We start from the raw sequence: 20,767 nt of genomic DNA on the forward strand, positions 1-20,767 counted from the left end.
TACTCTTGAGTGAAAAGTCCAAAAGTTGGGGGTTTTTTTGGCTTTATCCTGCGTGCCCAGCTCTCACAGCAGGGACAATGAAATGGCATCCCCCCTGATCTGCTCCCCAAGGGAGGCAGGGCTGCAAGTGCTGCCCATGCACTCATTAACTCACACTACAGGAAAAGCCCTGCTGCTGCTGCTGCTATATAGAATTGCAGAACTCTGGAATTACTGTGTCTACAGCCCCAGGAAACTGTGCTGGGGTTTGGCTCAACAAGGATCAGCGTTTCTTTATAGACCCCATCAAGTTTTCCCAATGTTTTAGAACATTTCTAAGGAATGGAACTTTAGTACCTCAAGGGTACCTGATGCAGGCTCCAACAGGGCTGATGCAGAATAACTGTTCTATTAGAAATGACACAACCAAGAGCATTTATTAAAAAATCATTGGATTCTGGATATCTAAAACCTGTGGCTGCTTTAATGATTTAGTCCTTCCTCAGAGAGAAAAGCAGTACAGCTGGTGCAATGGTGCAACATCATTATATTTATATTAATTTATATCAGAGAGACAGAAAAAAAACCACCCATCTGAAAGTTTTCATACTCCCATAAAATCTGAGACCAAGTTTGTGAGCTAAGCTGGAAATCTCCATTTTCACAGCCTGTTCATGGGGCCTTTCTGCTGTGAGAGCTGTGCTGAGATTTCTCCCCAGGGTGGGGATGTGCTGCCAGCCCTACAGGACCCTGCCCTACACATTGGCTGCTGCAAAGCTGTGCTAAATGAAGGAGTCTTTTAGATTCAGACAGGCTTTTGTGCTGCAGCCCAGCACAAGCCTTGTGAGCAGGTCTGTGGGTGTCCTTCTTCTCCACCATTCTGGCTTTAATAGTTTTTCACAAGAAATATTGGCTTTTCTGCTCCCTTGGATGGATTGGCAGGCCCTAGTGAGCTGTGGATGCAATTTAGCAAAGCTCAGTTTGTAGGGCAGAAATGGTTCTGTGGAAGGCAATGAGGGAAGTGTGGGAAAGGGGAAGGAAGGCACAGAGGTGCACAGCCCACAGCCTCTGAGCATGAAAAAGCCAAAGATGAAATTGTAAGAACTTGCAGAGGTCTCAGAAACAGCCAGAAGAGAATTTCTGCTTCTCCCAGTTAGCTTTTGGGAATTGTCAGGTTATTGGCTGATATTAAACTGCTGTTGTTAGCTCCCAAACAGGCTCCAGGAGCTGTGGCAGGAATGGTAGAGCTGAAAAGCTGCTCTGACACACCTGAGAGCTTTGCACACAGGTTTGATGCTGCAGGAGAAGCCACAGAGAAGCAGCAGTGCCAAGGGTGAGCCTTTGCTGCAGAGTGGTGTGGCTGGCCTTGCTCTGAGGAGCAGCCACTGCAAGAGCCCAGAGTGAGGGGCTCAGCCCACACCTGACCCCATGGGAGTGACAAACCCCTGTGAGATGTCCAAGATGCCAGGCAAGCATCACAACATGGAGCAAGCTCACACCCAGACACTGATGGGCTCCCAAAACCCTGTAGCTGTGGCCAGCCCCTGGCCAGCCTAAGCCAGAAGCTCTGACACTGCTCTTGAAGGCTGCAAAAGAGGTCCAGAACACATTCCCTTAGCAAATTTGCTTTGGCAGCCTCTTCCAGCACAGCACCAACTTCTAGGATGTAGCCATTGCTTAGCTGGCCTTCATTACCTACCTGGGCATGGGGATTTCTGGGCATGGGGACTTGTGGCTCCCTCTGTTTCCTCTCTCACCCCTCTCCAGGGCAGAGGTTGGCTCCACACACACCTAACCTCCCTGATCAAGCACAGAGGACCAAATCAATCACTTTAGACTGAAAATATGCTTTGCTTTCTTGCTTTTCCTGCTTTTTTTTTTTTTGGCTTACATACCACTGCACCAGGAATCACCTTTGTAGCACATTCACCCTCAACCTCGAGGACAGGTCAGTTCCCAGAGTCTTTGGATCTCCAGCTGTGGAAATAAATTGGATTATTGGAGCATTCATTTACATCACATAGCACAGTACCATGTAAATCTGCTCCCTTCTCCCCTGTTACATTCATATTTTCTGAAAAATCCTTTTGCTTAGTATTTTCTCTTGGGAAGCTAAGAAGCCTCAGAGAAAAAGGAAAACAAATTTTTATCTCATTTGTGTCTCTTGTGTTGTGCTCACATGTAAAATGTGTTTAGAGATTGTTTATCCAGCTGGTGATTGTTTCATTGGTTTCTGCTGTAAATTATTTTGACTTATTGGCCAATCAGGATCAAGCTGTGTCAGGACTCTGGAGAGGGTCATGAGTTTTCATTATTATCTTTTTGGCCTTCTGTCTGTATCCCTTCTGTATTCTTCAGTATAGTATAGTATTCTTTAATGTAATATAGTATCATAAAATAATAAATTAGCCTTCTGAAAACACGGAGTCAGATTCATCATTCCTGCCTTCCTACCACAGAACATCCCACAAACACAACCCTCCTCATTCCCCCTTGGGAATGAATCCTGGAGAAGGTGTGAGGTTCCTGCAGGGGGGTTTTGGCTCTCCAGGGTGGGTGGGCTGTGTTCCCTCTGTGTTCCCTGGGATTCCTCTATTTCAGAACCAAACTCTTGCATAACTGTGCACGGAGCCCTGCACACATCCATAAACCATCCCCTCCCACACACCCCAGGCACAGCTAAAACACACAGGCTGTAACAAAGAGCCACCTCACGCTACCCTAGGGCTACATAACTGCAAGGATATTGGCAATAACACATATTTTATGCTTGCTTTTTAATTTTTTCATGTCAGAGTACCAAACCTGGAATAATTAGGTTTATATGCAACTTGCAGGAAATGTGGCTGTTGGAAAAGCTCAGCTCAGTAATTAGAAATTCATCACTGCAATATGTACTGTGTCATTGTCTACAACAAGATCCAGTTCAATAAAAATACCCAGCAAGGTCAAACTACACACAAACATTGCTTGGATTGAATTAACCACCTCTCTAATTTCAGTCTTCATTTTTACCCTTATATTCCACTCTAGTAACTCTCTGTCCCTCACTTTCATTTCTCCTCTACAATCCCTCTTAAACCTAATGAACATCATCAGAATTTCAAACTACAGGAATTTACTGAAATGTGACATTTCACAAAATTCAGCCTGTAGTTACTGAAGTACTAAATAATTGTCCTAATTTTCCCCAAATCCCAAATAAATTATATTTATTTATGCCAAAAGATTGTCTTTAACTAGGAAAAAAAAAAATCAATAGACCTGAATACCATTGTAAGAAAAATCATCAAATAGGAAGAAAATTGTATAGGCTAGGATCTAAATGTCATAAATTGTACTTTAATTAGTGTGGAAACCCAACATTCTGAAGATAGCAGGTATGATATTCTCTCCTTATCTCCTCTTAACAGTATTTTGGGTTTCTTACTTAAAGATGTCTTTCACTTTATTGATGGCAAAACGTATCCAAACTGGGAGAATTGCCTTTAATTAGGAGAAGCAAGTGCTGGATCTATGAATGGAAGCATTTGTAGGAAGCATGCAGCCAGGATTATCCTATTTAACAAGCTGTTGTAGTGTCTTGGTTTGGAAAGACAGGAGTCTGCTAAGGAAGGCAGGAGCCTGCCCTGAAATGGAGAATGTAAACCCTCCCCACCCCTCTGAATTGCTGTAAATTTTAAATTAAGGGGCTCTCAGGCAGAAAATATGGGAGCAGGAAATAACAGTTCTTTAATAGGGAAAGGAGAAAAAATAAAAGGATAAAATAAACAGTGCAGTACACTAGAACAACACTGACAGAGTCAGAACCCAACCTGACACCCTGTGGATCAGGGTGTTGGTAGCAGTCCCATTGGAAATGTGGCTGCAGCCCTCCTGAAGTGCCAGGTGTGGTTCTGTTGGAGCAAGGGGGATCTGTAGAGAAGGATGTATTCTGCCTCTGAAGATCCAGTGGAACAAGAGGCAGCTGCTGTTCCTCTGGGGAATCCCGTGGAGAAAACTGTGCTGGTGTTTCAAAAACCTCTGGATTATATCTGGGGAGCAATGCTTGGCTCCTCCCTCTGGGCGGAGCATCTCACAATGGGATGTTATAGTTCTTATCAGTCATGCAGTGACATTCAATAGTCTGTTATCAGCAGATGTCACCTGTTATCACCTCCCAAGGGAGGAGTGATTGTGGTCACTCAAAGAGAGAGATAAGGCAAACTGCCCACCTGACAAAGGTCATCTGCCATACAGATGGGAATTGAAAACATCTTGCATTGCAATCTGGAACATGGAGGCTCATGGAAAAGGCTGTGAAATGTTATGGGGCTGAGCACCAGCTCTGTGCACACAGGACTGGGGGCAGAATGATGGATGCAACTCCAGTGGGAGACAGGGAGGGGAGAAAGGTGTGTCCAGATGTTGAGATGCAAAACACACCCCACATTTTAACCTCAAGGGCTTTTGTGACTGCTCTGTCTCCATCTGTGCCCACAAGTGGCCCATTTTTATCAGTTTTGACAGCTAGAAACCAAATACATCAAACAGCTGCACGTTTTGTGACAAACAGTGGTTGGGTAGAGGAAAAGGAGAGCATGGAATCAGTGCCTCCCCTAATGAGCAGCACTGTAAGAGCAGCAGGTTCTGCTTGTCCTTCCAGCTGACCAGAGAGCCCTGGAGAGCCCAGGCACAGCTCCAAATTATCCACAGGAGGCTGAGCCTTGCCCATGGCTGAGGGACACAGAGAGAAGTCTGAGGGTGAGCTCAATGCAGGGCACTCTGTGTAGGCACAGAGGATGTGAAGTTTGGAAAACAGAATTTGTTTTCCTACTACTTGCAGAACAATTTACTGGGCTTATTTGTTTTATCCTCTGCTTTGGCTCCTTCTGGTCCCTTTGCTACAGGCACACTCAGTCCTGCAGTTCTTGCCCGTGAAGATGCTCTCCCTGCCCAGTTTGGGTTTCCCTGGGTGCAAGGCATGTGCTGCAAGTCCTGACTCCCATAAAGGGATACCACAGGTGATAAAAGCAAGCTACAAAGGGATATCCCATTAGGGAAGATCTCCTTTTCCCTGGTTTTAGCTGTGGTTTTCAGCCCATCACCCCGGAGTCCCTGGAGGTCATGGATGCAATCTCAGATGCCTGTAAGGGGTGACCAAGGCAAGCAGCACCAATGCCTCATCTGAGCTACTGCCCTTCTGCTGGAAAGGCTTCTGGGATTGAGAAAGGCTGAAAGCCACTATTTCCCCATCTTTTACAGCAGCCTTTTCCAGCCTGGATCTCTGTGTAACACACTCATCCTGGCACTGAGCCTCCTCCCTTTCTTCATGCTCCTTGCAGCCTCAAGAAGGGTGGTGAGGAGGCTCCTGCTGCTGAGGGAGACTGTCACCCTAATTTTTTAAGATTTTTTTAAACTTTCTGATGTTTACATTCTTGTAATGAACTTTCTCACACACTTTCTGTATGGGAGAAATATATAACATATATTTCAAACAAATAACTTATTGTTTTGCATTTTTTTTATAGAAAAAGAGAAATTTAATAAACTGTTTGTTTGTCCAGTGTCATTGGAGAGGCGGCACTTTCACCCTCCAATCCCCTGTCACTTTTAAAAATCTATATAAATGTTAGAGTCAAAAAATAAACTTCCCTTTCCCACCTTAAGAACAACAGTGTGTGCACATGGTGCTATTTCATGTCCTATGGTGACAGGAGTGCAGCAGGCACAGAGCCCAGGGAGGACCTTCTGACACATGGGAAGTCACAAGTCCTTGCTGAAGATGCTCCAGCAGCAGCAGCAGCAGCCCAGGATGCTGTTCCCAGCTCCAGAGGTTCCCAGCAGCTGGTTGATGCCATTCCAAACAGAAACCTGCTTCTCCAGCCATAAATGTCAGACACCAGACTGATGGCTACACGTGGCAGTTGCAGGTGTCTGCAACAACTCAGGTTAATTAATTTCAGGGTTGAGTCCTGTTTTTTCCCCATATTAAATTTAAAGAAGGCTTTGCAACCATGAAGTCAATACAGCCCTGATCTCCTGACACATGAAAGCTGTAGGCTGAATAACTTATTAGCACCCTCAGTAATGAAAAACACTTCAATATTTAGGACTAATGCAGATTTCTTACTGAAAAAAAAAAAAATATGTGAACAGCATTTGCAGCCATGTGCTCAAGGTAATAATTAAGGAGAATTATCTTTGCTATATGTATTAAAACAATATAATTAAAGATTGTGTGTCCATATAAAGAGAAGCAGATAATCTTTTGCTTAGGAAATTAACAGCAACTGCAGTAACTGTTCCCATACCTGGGAGAATCTCAGGCTGAATAAGAAAAATGGGTACCAGATGCCCAAATATTACATACCAGTTTCTGTTCTCCCCCTTGAGACCCCAGTGTGGAGCAAAATCCATCCTTGGGCAGTGCTCCAATTTCCTCCTCAAATGCACATGGCAGAGGCTGTGTGCAGTGAGGGTCTCAGATGTTCATGGATTTATGAAAAAATTCTATTTTAGGAAAAAAGTCTATGAAAATCCCTTTTTCTTAAAATACCAGGGGAAATGCTGATCATGATCTGAAGAGCCAGATGTAAAAAACTCGTTCTGTTACTGATTGCCAAGGTATTTAAGATGTCGAATATTTTATTTAGAAATCCATGGTGCTTCTCTAATGTCTTAGCCGGTAAATAAATCACAGGCACTGGAAGGAGCCATCATCAATCACTGCTTAGGGCTATACGGGCCTGACTGGTGAAAAAGCAGCAATTAGCACTCATTAGCACTTATTTCCAAGTCTTCTCCATGAAAAAGGGTCATCCAAAGCAAATTAAAAGTGTCCATGTAGAAGTTCTTTGACAGTTTAATGTTTCTGTCTCAAACTCATCTGCAGGTTACCTGCAAGGTAGCAGAATGTAGGCAGGGCCTGTGCAGACTCGAATTTGGGGGTTTATTTCTGTAGTGACTCATCAAAGAAGTTTGTGCTGAGGGTGTTCCTGCCCTCAGGGCATTTGCAATACTCATTTCTCATGGGTTCATTACCCACTGCTGCAGAAACCACTACTGCAGCTTTTCCTTCGGGAAGGGGCTACCAGAGCATCTCACCCCATCGAGCTGCCTGTTTGAAAATATTGAAAATGTTTAAGAAAGCTCTTGATCAAATTAGGTTAAAAACGAAGATCCATGGTGTATGATTCCATCATACTTTTCTTTTGCTGTTGTTGCTCCTTTCTGGGGGTATTCACACTCCAAAGTCTCGTAGACATCTTTGATAAAAAATCTTTTCCTTAGGATTTTTCCTCCTGAGAAGGTGAGAGGCCTCAGGAACAAAATGTAAACAATGGTTATCTGCTGCTGTGGAATGCAACAGGTGCATCTGTGATTGGTCCATGTTGGTTGTTTTTAATTAATGGCCAATCACAGTCAGCTGGCTTGGACAGACACAAGCCTTTGTTATCATTCTTTCTTATTCTATTCTATTCTATTCTTAGCCAGCCTTCTGATGAAATCCTTTCTTCTATTCTTTTAGTATAGTTTTAATCTAATATATATCATAAAATAATAAATCAGCCTTCTGAAACATGGAGTCAGATCCTCATCTCTTCCCTCATCCTCAGACCCCTGTGAACACCGGCACACTCCAAAGAGCATCAAACCCCAAAGGGCAAAACCACTTTGAGACAGAGAGAGCCCTTTCAGACACTTCCCTCCCTCCACGTGCATGATCCCATCCTGCAGCTCCTTTTCAAAAGATCTGCTACCCCTTTCCCAGGTGTATGGGAGTCCAAAGGATACCAGATGAGCTTTCTTCCCCTTGCTGTGAGAAGAGAGAGAGAAAAACCTGTCTCCAGGCGATCAGAATCTGTCACCAAGCCCACCAGGTCTTTTTGCAGCTCAGTGATGCCAATCAAATGGTTTCTATGAGAGACAAACTGCTATTCCTGGACTCTGACTTCTTGCTGTGGATCACTGCCTCCGGGAAAAGGGAGAAAACCCAGATCCAAACCCAGGGCTGGAGCTGAATTTCCCTTCCTCTTCAGCCCTGTGCACTGAGAAGGGCTGAATGTTCACATCCCCAAAAGAGATGGGAAAGCACTGAGGGCTTCACCTGGAATCAGTGAATTTGAGCATGGATACCACTTTGAAAGGGCACGTGGCATCCCCAGGTGAGATCTGAAATTTGGGGAGGGTTACCTCACTGGATAAGGCCAAAACTTTCACACCACATGGAAAGGGAGGGAATAGGATGAGGAAGGGTCTCAAGTCAGACTGAGCATAACCAGCATTATTCCTGCAAATTCCCCAGACTCTCTTGTAGCTTGCCTTAGGCCTGGGATCATTTTCTCCTCTGAGGGCTCTCCCTGCTCATCTTTGCTATGTATTGGCTGATTTCTTTTAGGAACAGCACAGAGCTCAGCCCCTTTTCCCATGGTGAAGAAGCCTGATTTTGCCTTTTCTAATAAATCCCATTTTCTTGTGATAACTATGAACTATCCCATGAGCAAAAAACTACCAGAAAAAAAGAGTCCTTCCTGACCCTGGGCCCAGGGCACAAGTGGCAGGAGTGTGCTGAAAGAGCAGCAGGCAATAATTAACCAAAACACCCATTCGAGGGCCTAAGCAGTCCTGGATGGGAAGAAACACGAATTTATGGAACATCAGGGACTGGAGGCAGCTCTTAGTACATTCCTGACCCCAGAACCAGGACACAAGGGACATCTTGCTGTCACAGCAGCAATAACTTGGAGAACACAGCCAGAGAAAGCAGGTTTGCCCCTTTCTACCCTGCATAGGCCTCCAAAGATGGTATCACAGGCCAAGTTGTTCCTTCTGGGATTAGAGCCTGACATCCAGTGCAGTTAGAAAAACATGTTTCATGATTGCAGTTGTTTTTTCTAAGCAATTTGAGTTCAAAGCTGTCCACCATTTCTAGGGTGCTCCTTGGAGAAATGTCTGGCACTGCAGCATCTCTCCTGTGAGGAAAGGCAGGGAGAGCTGGGAGGGATCCATGTACAGAAGAGAAGGCTCAGGAGGGATCTTCTGAATCTACACAACTGTGGAAAGTGAAATATGAGTGAACAATGAGTTCTAGCAGCCAGGAGAGCCAGCCATGTGCTGGGATCCATCAGGCACCACTCAGGTAAGGGAGGGGATTGTCCTGCTCTGCTCTCAACTGGGGCAGCCTCACTGCAGTCCTGGGGGCAGTTTTGGGCACCACAATGTGAGCAGGACATCAAACTATTCAACTGTGTCCAGAGGAGGGTGACTAAGATGGGGAAAGGTCTCAAGGGTGTTAGGAAAATTAATCTACAAACGCCAGAGGTTTATGTCCAAAAAGGAGACAGAGGAGTCCTTTCTGCATTTGAGTAAAGGGAGAGGCCATGGGGCAGTCCCCTGGGATCTCTCCAATTTTTGGAGGATGCAGCCTCCTTTTTATCCCAGTTTCCCAGCCACATTTCCCTTCTCTCTTTCCCCATTGGCTGAGGTACTCGAGAGGTACAGACTTCCCAAAACACCTGATACCAAAGATTTCCCTCTAATGTATCACCCTCCCTTTTAATTTTTAATTCTTATGGAATTTAGGGTTTTTTCTTCCCTACTGTTTCTTTCATCTCTCAGTGTCTAATTTCATTTATCAGCAAACCTAAAGTTTATTTGTAAAAGCAAATATCTTTTCCCATTCATCAACCAGTGGAATCCTTCCCATTGTTTCTTTTATCTTCCAGAGCTAGTTTTATCTACCAGCAGCCCCACAGCTTGTATTTAAAGACAAATCTGCTATTCCTCTCAAGGGCAACACTTGTGAGGAGCAGCTGAGGTCACTTGGTTTGTTCAGCCTGGAGGAGACTGAAGAGAGACGTCTCTCAGGGGGGGAGGTGGAGGTGCTGGTGTCCCCTCTGGTGACCAGCAGCAGGACAGGGGGCCATGGGCCATTCCCCTGGGATCTCTACAATTCTTGGAGGATGCAGCCTCCTTTTTATCCCAATTTCCCTTCTGGGGATGCTGTCCAGCCTGAACTCTGAGAAATGTTCCCCACTGAGGAGGTGGCTGGGCACTGGCAGAGGCTCCCTGGGGAAATGGTCACAGCACCAAGCCTGGCAGCATTCAAGGAGGGTCTGCATGATGCTCTCAGTCACACAGTTAACTTTAGGTAGCCCTGTGAGGAGCAGGGAGCCAGGCTCAATGATCCTTATGAATCCCTTCTGACTTGAATTATTCTGTGATTCTTTATTCACTCTTGGCCACTCTCCAATGACCCAGGTATTTCTTGCAACATCGTGCCTAAAGCGACACATCTCACTGCACCATCCTCTCATCAAACAAAATAATCTCTCATTTTTTCCACCCCTCTCTCCTGCTAGCCCAGAATGACACCTGCCTTTATCCTCCCCCAACAGCTTATTATCACCTTGCATTTAATGGTCTCTACTGTAACTTATCCACTCCCACTGCACTGCTGCTCTGCCAGCTCTCACCCATTTCTACTCGAATGTCTGATTTCTCCTCCTAACTACAGCTCTTTGCACTCGCCTTTATCAAATTTCTTCTCGTTATTTCAGGCCATTTTTCCTGTCTATTATGGCCATTTCAAATTCTGATACAAACCTCCAAAGTGCCTGAGTGTATTCTCAAGTCACTGCCAGCCACAGATTTTTATACAGGCTATTTATTTCACTGCTCCAGCCATTAACAAAGATATGGAAAAATACAGACCCTGAAATAAAATGTATAGGGGTCTCACAATGCCCTCTCTGCCTTTATACCAAGAGCTATTTTTCTGCTAAATTGTGTTAATTTGCTTCATTTCTTCTTTTCCTTGAAAAAGGGAAAAAAAGTATAGTGAGGCAAAGAAAACATTTAACAGCATCAGTTTTCTCTGAATCATCTGTCATTTTTCCCCATCCTCTCATTTTTTCTCACTTAATCATGTGTCTTTCCTTCAGATTTCCGCAGTTTTCATTTTGATTGATCCTTAGAAGCCCTTGCTGTGCCATTTTCCCTTCACATTAGGACACTGCTGATGGGCCATTATAAAAGCACCTCTCTTCAGTTATCCCACCCACCTCTCCCAAATGGATCCAGGCATCAACACCCACACTTACCAAAACTGCCTTTTGAGGTCCTTATTCTGCTTCTCTGCACCAAATGCCAACTCCACGGCCACTTCCACCTGAATTACTTCTGACTTTTAAAGTTTTAAGCTTCAAATAAACCTGACTGCAACCCAGAACAGTTAACTCCAGAATAACAACACCCTGTACCTCCTGAAATACAAACAGTCCTCTTGAAAAAATTCTATTAACTCTCTGTCTTTTCAAGTCTTCCCATGTAGGCACTTTCCCAACAAATTCTCAAGTGTTGTTTGGAAATGCTGGTGGATGAAAAACTGAGCCCAAGTGCCAGCCATATGCACTTCCAGCCCAGAGAGCCAAACGTGTCCTGGGCTGCATCCCCAGCACTGTGGGCAGCAGATCAAGGCAGGGGTTCTGCCCCTCTTGCTCTGCTCTGGTGAGACCCCTCCTGTAGTGCTGCATCCAGCTCTGGGACCTGCTGGAGCAAAGCCAGAGGAAGGCCACAAAAATGATCCCATGGCTGGAACACCCATCCTCTGAGAAAAAGCTGAGGGAGGTGGGGAAAGCTCTGGGTAGACCATATTGTAGCCTTTCAGTACTTCAAAGGGGCTTAGAGTAAAGACTTTTACCAGGGGCTGTAGTGACAGGACAAAGGGCACCAGCTTTAAACTGTAAGAGGATCAGTTTAGACTGACATTAAGGAAGAAATTTTTCATGATGAAGTAGCTGAGGCACAGGAACAGATGCCCAGAGAAGGTGTGGGTACCCCATTCCTGAAGTGTTTGAGGACAAGAGGACATGGAACATTCCTTTCCAACCCAAACCATTCTGTGATTCCCAAGCTTTGGAAATACACTCTTGGTGCTCAGCACAGTGCCCCCAGCCCTTCCTGAGCAACAGACAGGTCTGTGATGCAGTGCTGCCATTCATCTCCAAAGTCACTGAAATGCACATCAATCACTCCTGGCACTGAGCTCCTCCTGTGCATTCCTCACACTGCTTACAGACATTTTAGCTTCACATGTTCCTTCTCTCTCCTGGATATTGAAGTCCCAGCTCCCATGAATAATTCATTTACATCAATGAAGTGCTACAGTCTGTCAGGACACAGTTTCATAGCAGAAGCCAAGTCAGAACCCCAAATTTCAAGCCCCTCCACCAGCTGGATTTGAGCCCTAAAGACTAGAAATAAGAATTGATTTCTTTTTTCTCTTTTGGACAGTAATGCTGTTTAGGAGCCACAAACCTCTCCTGGAAGTTCAGCTGTAATTTGCAACCTTCCCCGAAGAAATGCCCTGTCAGTGTTTATGACCAACCAGCCAAGCAACTTTCCCTACAAGCTGCCAAAACACATCCTTGGCAGAAGCCTGGCCAGGTGCTCAGAGGGCCTTAGAGAAATCAGAACACCATTGATAGCCGGGTAGGATACCCACTGCTGCTTAGCTCACATGAAGAAAGGTAACAGGATGTTTGCCCTCCCCAAAAGAAAGAACCAAAAAACCCAAAACCAGACTTGCTGTAGTGCCAATGTCATTATTATTACAAAATCCTGTAATCATATAAAACTGTTTAAGGGCTCTGTATCTTTGAGAAAGCTTCAAGATTACACCAGATACAGCAGTTATGGCAGCAAGTCTTATTTTGGCTCTGGGTAATATCAGGATGACCACAAGTTGGAGACTGTCTCTTTACAGAAGTCATCAAATTCAAATAGAGGACACTGTTCATTCAACATCCAGACAAGCTTTTGCTAAGGTAGATTTATTAAGTATCAGTGTTACCAAGTGTCCTTCATGAATCAAAAGCACCATGGTCTGTTTCTGTGTTACACTTCAGGTCCATCTTCTCTTGGCTAAAAAGATGTATTTTAGTTCAGTATTATTTATTGAACTAATGTACAAAATGTAACATGTGTCCAAATACAACCAGAATTGATACTTCTGGCCTCTAAGGTTAAAATCAATGACCAGTTGCCAAGCTGATTTGACTATTAATGCTCACTAACAAACACCCTGTGCTCCTCTCTGGCCATCTGACACTTCACATTTGGAACAGTTTGTGAAAGCTGAACTCAGCCATGCACAAAGGTACAGAAGGATTTTTACAAAGGTTTGTGCCATGCATTACCCATCTCCACAGTGTCCCTGATCTGGTTTGGGGTCCTTTCACCTGGCAATGCTCACCTGAAAGCCTGAAAGCAGGAGTGTCTAAGGGTCTCTGTTGTTCAAATGAGCACCTGAACTGCATCTCACAGGGCACCTCTCCTCTGCACCCTGGACATGGGCAGCAGGTGAGTATGTAACAATGAGACAGGTGACATTTCTAGCCAAGGGTGTCAGATGTGGATTTTTACAATCTGTCATCAGCATCCAACAAGTGCTACTGATTTTACTGAGACTCGGACCTGGGTATTTCTCCCCTGCTTTTAGAGTTTAGGGGTTTTTTTAGGTATTATAGAGCACCACTCAAAAAAGTGTCTTTGTAAGAGGGAGGGAAAATTGCATAGAGAGAGGTTTTAAAATTCAGCCCAGTATTATCCATGCTGCTGCTGCTACCAATTCTGATCTTAATATTTATCCAAACAAGAGGCTGAGGGATGAGGAAAGACCTGGACAACACTGGAGAAAGAAGACTCAAAAGAGAACAAACAGCATGGACAGTCTGAAGCCCAGAGGGACAGGAGCATTACTCCAAATCCTCAACTAAGCCAGGACATGTTCACAACTGCTGCTTATGGGGTTACAGGAATCCTGATCCCCACTATCCCTCAGGGAGATTAAACATCACAAGCATTGGCTGTGATACACTGAGGACTTTTCCTTGGCACTCCTGGCAGAGCTGCAGCCCAGGAATTGAATCTCACTGCTGGAGCCATCAGACTAAGCCAGACTGCTGCAGGGTTTGGCAGGCACAGGATCTGTATAAAATGACTGCATGTTACCTCCCTCTGAAACTTCTGTTTGTCATCTAGATGAGACTGCAAGCATCTTCACACTGTGTTTTAAGCATATAATTAGGAATATATAGTATACAGTTGGCCTTTACTCAGCAAATGGTGATGATGTAATTAAATCCCATGAACAAGGACCTGAACAACTGGAAATTTGTATTTTCAAATTTCTGTATATGATGGCTAGAGGCAGAAACTGCTTTTATGATGAAATAGAAAGGTGTGATGTACTATTCAGTGTAAAATTGATCTGAAGCATTTTTAATCTACCAACATTAGCCCCCTCTGCTCCCCAAAGGGAAAATGTTAATTATCCTAGGAGATCAAAAGGACATATAGAGTGAAAATTTTTTTTAGAAGAGGAATCTTTAATTTAACAGCCAAATAAAATTCACTGTTTGATTACCTGAAGTTGGGGAAAAAAGCAAAGTGCAGCTGATGTAGGTATTTAAACTGTAAGGATATGGCATTTTGGGGGACCTGATCCTGTAGATTATATTTTTATATTGGGGATTGTTTCTGTACCAGTTCTGAACATAGGGCCAGTATTTTTGCTCTGCTACCTTTTAAGGTGCTTCACTAGGAGTTAGCCCAAAGGAAGCAGGACAAGTTCCTGCAACTCTGAACTGCAGTTCAGCTTGGCTGAGCAGCCCATGAATTCAGATTTCACAGAGGAGAAAAACTCAAGCCTACCCACCTAAAGGGACACTCCAGAGTGCACAGGCTCCCAACAAACTGGTCCCATCACCAAATATGTTCTGGTGAACATTCAGCAAAGACAGCTGAGGAAGTGGTAAATTAATTTGTGGAGTCTACATGGAAGAGGTGGGAAACTATGTTCCAGCTTTAAACTAAGACTTTGTTTTTAAAGACAATAATCTGTAGTTTAGAAGCATTTATGGATCCATTGGAAGTTCCAGGGCACCATCTGTGTAAAGGAAGAAGTGTGGTTAGATCATCACAATAGTTTAAATTATGGCTAGAAACTTTAAAACGAAGAGGAAAGCTTTCTTTATTTTTTTACACTTTGAGGTTCCTACCAATTTAGAGATATTTATACTGAAATTATCTCTCTGGTGCGGGTGAAAAATACTCATCCAAAATCCTGCAGTATGGGAGGATTAGGTATAGCCCAGCCCTGAGTTAATATCATCTAATTTGAATACAAAAAGCTATTGAGAAGCAGGTTCCAATGCTTCAAACAATGCTTCAATTCAGGGCAGACTGTTCTGACTCCAGGAGCTTTCATCTGTGATGTTTCATCAATGTGTGGATTCTCAATCTGCATAATCTTTAACTCGAGTAAGTTTTCATTCAAAACAGAAGCTAAATAAAGACATTAGGTAATAATTTAACAACTTAGCTCAGATTTAACATCCAAGAACAGATTGTAACCAAGCACCATTCCAATCTGACAGCAAAAGCAAGGCAAAGAAACACAAACAGCTTTATACACACACACACACACAGAGTATCACATAACTGGTCTGAAATAGGAACCAGTTTCCAGGGGTTATGAGCTTCTTCAAATGTCCTTTTGTTTCAATGGGCATCTGCACACTCTTAATAAATTACTGATGTCATACAAACACCTATATCCAAAAGTCAGCTGGTGATTCACCTCAAACTGTCCTCCCCCACCTCCCAAACAGCAGCAATTGGTAACAAGAGCTTCTGTTTCCCCAGATTTAGCCAAGCTTCCCTTCATACAAAAAAACATGAAGTACCAAACAAATACAGAATTTTAAGAGCTGAAAGAATAATTGCTTTCCTAAGAAACTCAGAGATGAGACACAAAAGAAAGAAGACTGAGTCTGTATATAAAATTATAGGTTGATGTTAATTATGTAGATTAAAGTCACAGATGATGTCTAGTATGTAATCATGTTAAAAAAAACAGGTTTCAAGAAAGCTTTACTATGAAAATGAAATGAAATTTGGTGAAGTTAAATGAATTTCTTTTCACTTCAGCAACTGTGAAAATATTACTTTACTTTAAATGCATTCAGAATTTCAAATTCCCAATATGTAAGATTTCCAAACTTTAAGTAGTTTACTACAGCTATAGCTGTTCTCTGAAATGAAATATTAGTCCTTGTAACAAAGAAAAAAAATCCCTTCTCCGTTTTTAATTTTTTTTTTACATAAAGAGAAGTGCTCCCAAAACAAAATCAATTTACAATTTTAAAAGGTTACTACAGATAAAAAGGTACATTCCTTTTTCTTTGTGACTACATATGAAGCAAGACAGTGCCTAAATGCAGAGAATGCTCCGTGTTGTTACTGCACAAGCATTGTGTGTTGCCATATTTACACTGGGGAGTCCCAAGGCGTAGCTCAGTGGCATCAATGCTCACATGATGAGAAATGGAAAGCACTTGTTCAGCTGCACTCAGGCTGTTGCTTCTTTGCACCTGGAATCCAGTGAGAACTCACCCTGACCTTTCATGTTTCCCTGAAAAAGCTTCCCTACACTTTTCTATAAACCAACAGACACTGGGGATGAACAGCTCTTCAGGTCTTTCATTAACTATAAAAAGCAGGTTTTCTTTAAATCAATAGTTTAATAGTTATGCTAAATACAGATTTTGCCACATTTCTTGCTTGTAATTCAATGTAATGCTTCTGGGTACCTCAGTCATCCTCTTGCTGATTTCTTTTCTGTCAACAGAACAGGAGAGTTCAGAATGTTAGGACACAGTTATCTGAAGTAAGAGCACTAATAAATCATGTCAAGTGTTCCAGATACAATGGATTAGACAGTGACTGCATTTCTAAGTGATTTTTTGGAACAGTAAGAGATAATTTTTCAGCAAATGGAACAGAGCAATATCAACCCTCTCTCTCATCCTGAACTATAGGATTTTATTTCCAGTAAAGAACAAGATTTGCCTAGTCCATTAACTCATGGAATACACAAGAACCAGAAAACATCACAGTGCTGGCAAGAGTCAGTGATACAGATGCAGGTAACCTGCCCTCCCCTTCCATAACTTACTCATGTCCTCATGCCACTGTGCATTAAAAGAACAAAGAAAGCAGATTGAAAAAGGAACAACTCTATCATGGTTTTTCCTAATATATTTGTCTTGTAACTTTTAAAGAAAAAAGTTGAAAACATTAAAAGTTAAAAGCATTAGCTCCAGGCATTCAAAAAGCACATTTCCATTCATACTACATTCATATTTATATTTCAGTAAGAAAGGAAACAACTCAGTCCTTCAGTAAGATTTGTCAAAATACATTCATTGCTTCCCATAAAAATAAAATTAATTAAGCAAAGTGAGAGCAGTAAAAAACTTGTTCATCACTTCAGAAACAATCAACCCAACAATACATTGTGTGATGGCTTCATACACTGCTTTTTCTGTAATTTTCTACACTTTGTTAGTAACAAAAGCACAGATCCAGGGATTTTGGTGTTTCCATTTGACAAAGGTAGAAGGTCAGAGAATTTTTCCTGCTACTTCTTACCAGTTTTAGGAAGTCAATCAGTTTGTGAACATCCTCTCCTGTGGAAAGGTCCACAAAGTCCTTGGGCAGTCGGTAGCTCAGGTAGGGGCTGGGCTGGACGGTGACTTTGCTGTTGGTACAACGGAACACTGGATAATCCTTTGGAAAAGGGGATAAGAACAGTGGACATGAATATGAAATGTTCCTGGGACTCCTCCTGAGACTGAGTCACGCTGCCAATGAGTTTATTTGGCACTCACTCAACTAAACTTGAGCTTTCTAAAAATTGTAGCTTTCTTATAAAACCTCTGCCCACTTAGGAGCAATTTGAAATGTCAAACATGTTAAACAGTCAAATAATGGCTTTCATTACCTCACTTTAAAGTTTCTACAGTGCATCAGTTATTAATGCATTTAATAAATTCATGCTTGTGACAGTGCTGTAATAATGAAGCTATAAGGAACTTTGGGCAATAGTATCTAGATACATATCTGGATAGAGAAAAATCTTTTTGATAGAACCCCTAGATTTGTCTTCACAGTTTAAAAACATTTGCAACTATAACCTTACTGAAATTATAATTTAAATTTTCCAACCAACTTACTTACTGAAGGAAAAAAAAACCTCTATAAAAGGGCCAAAAAGATCTCTAAATGCTGAATTGTAGCAACAGGTTTTGGAGAATGATACAATTTTCAGTTCAACACACTGACATGCTGTACTGCAATAAACAGCTTCATTTTAAGAAAGATCAGCAACTTTACACCAGATTACATGGCTGGATGTCAGATGAAACATGAAGACAAGTTATTCTACTTTTCATCCAAGACTGAACTACAGAAAACTGTGCAAAGCATCTGGCAACGAGAAAAAGAAATCCCAGAATGAAAATTCATGTGTCCCACAGACAGCTCTGAATTGGGAGTGTGTTCTAACAAAGGAGACACAGATTTTCACAGGAGGGTTCATGGAATGGGTTTCATACAGCAACAGCCCCAGGGTGAGACAGAGGCAATGGCCTGAAGGACAGCCTGGAGTGGGGTGTCCCTGTCAATGTGTTATGGAAAGGGCCACAGGACTAAAGTCATGTTAAAATCAGCTCCATGAAGTTTGTCATTTCAGTGACCTCTAATGCAGTTCAACAGCCAGGAAATAAAGAAAAGCCCACACTGGCCAGCCACCTCTCCTCAGAAAATAACCCAGGATCCATTAACACACCACTTCCTATCTCCTTCCCAGCTGCCCAAGGACTTGTTAGGATGTGAGGTCACTGTCTCAAGATGCAGTAAAAAAAAAAAAGCTGGAATACAAAAAATAAAGTCTGTTTCTCCCTTTCTGTATTAATGGGAAGTTAGTTGTTTTTACAGAGGAAATGTGGCTTGGAAGAGGGATAGAAAGCCTTGTTCTGCAAGTCCTGGGAGTTCAACCAGAGGACAAGGCTTTGCTAAGGGTATTCCAGAGGAGGAAGAGACAGAAGTTAAGCTTCTGAGTTTCTGCTTGTCTTCCCCCAAGCATAAAACTGGAGATGTGGGAAACTGCATGACAGATATCAAGAACCAAGTAGAAATTTAAGTGACTATATAGAAGAGTAATAGATTTTAAGGCAAACTGGAAGGAATGCATTAAAACTGTGTAAAAGCAAGGTTCAGGGCATCTTCTTTGCAATGGGGTCAAAGCTGCAATATGGGCTTGTACTGTTTGAACTAAAAATTCCCTTGCAGGCATCTAAAACCAGCAGGTGACACTTGTTGAGATTAACTCTAAGGTAGATTCTACTTACAAAGAGTTTACATGTCACAGGAGCTTCCTTTACTTCAATGGAACTTGCATCACAATTTGATTGTAAGAGCAAAAGAAAGCAAAAATAAGGCCATAAATCCTGTTGGATGTTATTCAGCCTTCCTCACCTGTTCTGTTGCTTCCCCTTCACTCTGGTCTCCTTTCAAGTTTTTTCCAGAGGTGAGTTCTTCCCATGTAAAGAGCAGGGAGTCTGTTACTTCACCAAATGGGTTAAAATCTATTAACCAAATCTTACCCTGCAAAGGAACCACAGATGAATTAAAACAAAGCAAACAAGAGAAAAGAAAAAAAAAATCAAAATACACATATAGTCAGATTATTGTAATATGCTTGGTCTTTAGATAAAAAGATGTCAAAATTGAAACTACCTGGGTTTAAACATTTAAAATATTCTAACATCCTTACCTCATAGAGTTTTATATCAAAGCAAGCTATCATGTATTAATTTACTTTGATTTTTTTTTAAATAGAAGATCAGAGAGAGCTCAAATAAACTGAATTTAGTTCTATGCCAGAATGTTTTCAGATGAGCCCACCAAAGTTCTGGCTAATCCCCATGATCCACCAAGATCCCCAGAAAGAATGAACAAGGAACAGGGGAGAGCACTAATCAAAAACCACAAAAAAAACCCAAATGCAAACACGACCAAACAAACAAAAAAACCCCAAACAACCCATACAGGAATTTTGCTTTCCATGAAAAACCACCTCAGCAACACTGCACCATCCAGCACTCCAGAAAAATTGCTATTCTTGGTGTTACAAGGGACCCTAAAAACAAAGAGCAGGGTCTGCAAAATGGTGGAGCTCATGAAACCTCAAAGATGCTGTAGAGACATAGATAAATAATGAATAACTTAAAGGCTTTTTTAATATAGCCATTACTAGCAGTCCACACTAGTTTCTATCTCAGCTTTAATACATCTGTGTTCCAAACAGTTGTGGTAGGGTGCACAACAGCACAGCTGCTTTACAACTGAAAAACGAAAGCAGAGACTGACAAGATGTATTAGAAGTAACAGACATGTGGGGGAGGAAGAAACAGTCTGTGTTCCTTGAGGCACTTCAAGAGACACCCCCAGCACTGGGCCATCTTCTCTTGCCCAAGGAAGTATCAACTACTCTAATAAAATAAAACACTAATAAATTATAAGGAAATGTGACTACAGCTGCTAGTAAAAATTTGCAAAACCAGTATTGCATCTGGAAGAAATGAGTTCTATCAAACAGGGAAGGAAAAAGTTGCAGTAACATAAGCAGGGCTGAAGAGTTTTATTGTGTTTATAATAAAGATCAACTGGAATTGGAAAAGAAACCTGGAGACTATGTAGCTACTAAACATTAATTTTGCTCTCTCCTCTTTTCTGAAGGATCTTCTGGCTTTGAAAGATCTTGCCTATCTCGATTCAAGCAGGAAATACATTCAATTATTTACACTACAGCCATCTGGTTTCTAGCACACAAAGATGCTTTGGAAGCGTCGGCAGAGAGTAACATGGAGACTGCCTCCCCCAGCCTGAGCTGTCCCAC

The 20,767-nt window shown here is 42.4% G+C and overlaps 1 protein-coding gene across 9 annotated transcripts in view; it reads right to left on the reverse strand.

Moving 5' to 3' along the window:
• CDC123 (cell division cycle 123) overlaps window positions 1–20,767 on the reverse strand; it is a 51,520-nt gene that overhangs the window by 3,996 nt on the left and 26,757 nt on the right. For 2 of the 9 annotated variants that reach the window (XR_008534095.2, XR_013182505.1), the window contains exons 11-16: window positions 19,345–19,473; window positions 17,458–17,595; window positions 16,617–16,644; window positions 14,681–14,911; window positions 1,875–1,956; window positions 1,679–1,779 (exon numbers count right to left, since the gene is read on the reverse strand). Coding sequence is in view for 3 of the 9 variants with exons in the window: in XM_054631024.2 (XP_054486999.2) it covers window positions 16,618–16,644; window positions 17,458–17,595; window positions 19,345–19,473 (294 nt within the window). In the remaining 6 variants the exon portion in view is untranslated. Of the gene's footprint in view, window positions 1–1,678; window positions 1,780–1,870; window positions 1,957–12,778; window positions 12,886–14,330; window positions 14,912–14,970; window positions 16,645–17,457; window positions 17,596–19,344; window positions 19,474–20,767 lie in introns of those variants that run through there. The other 7 variants (XM_077179236.1, XM_077179237.1, XR_013182508.1 and 4 more) reach the window with 6 other exon arrangements.

The sequence above is a fragment of the Agelaius phoeniceus genome, chromosome 5 (genome assembly GCF_051311805.1).
Source record: "Agelaius phoeniceus isolate bAgePho1 chromosome 5, bAgePho1.hap1, whole genome shotgun sequence".
NCBI lineage: Eukaryota > Metazoa > Chordata > Aves > Passeriformes > Icteridae > Agelaius > Agelaius phoeniceus.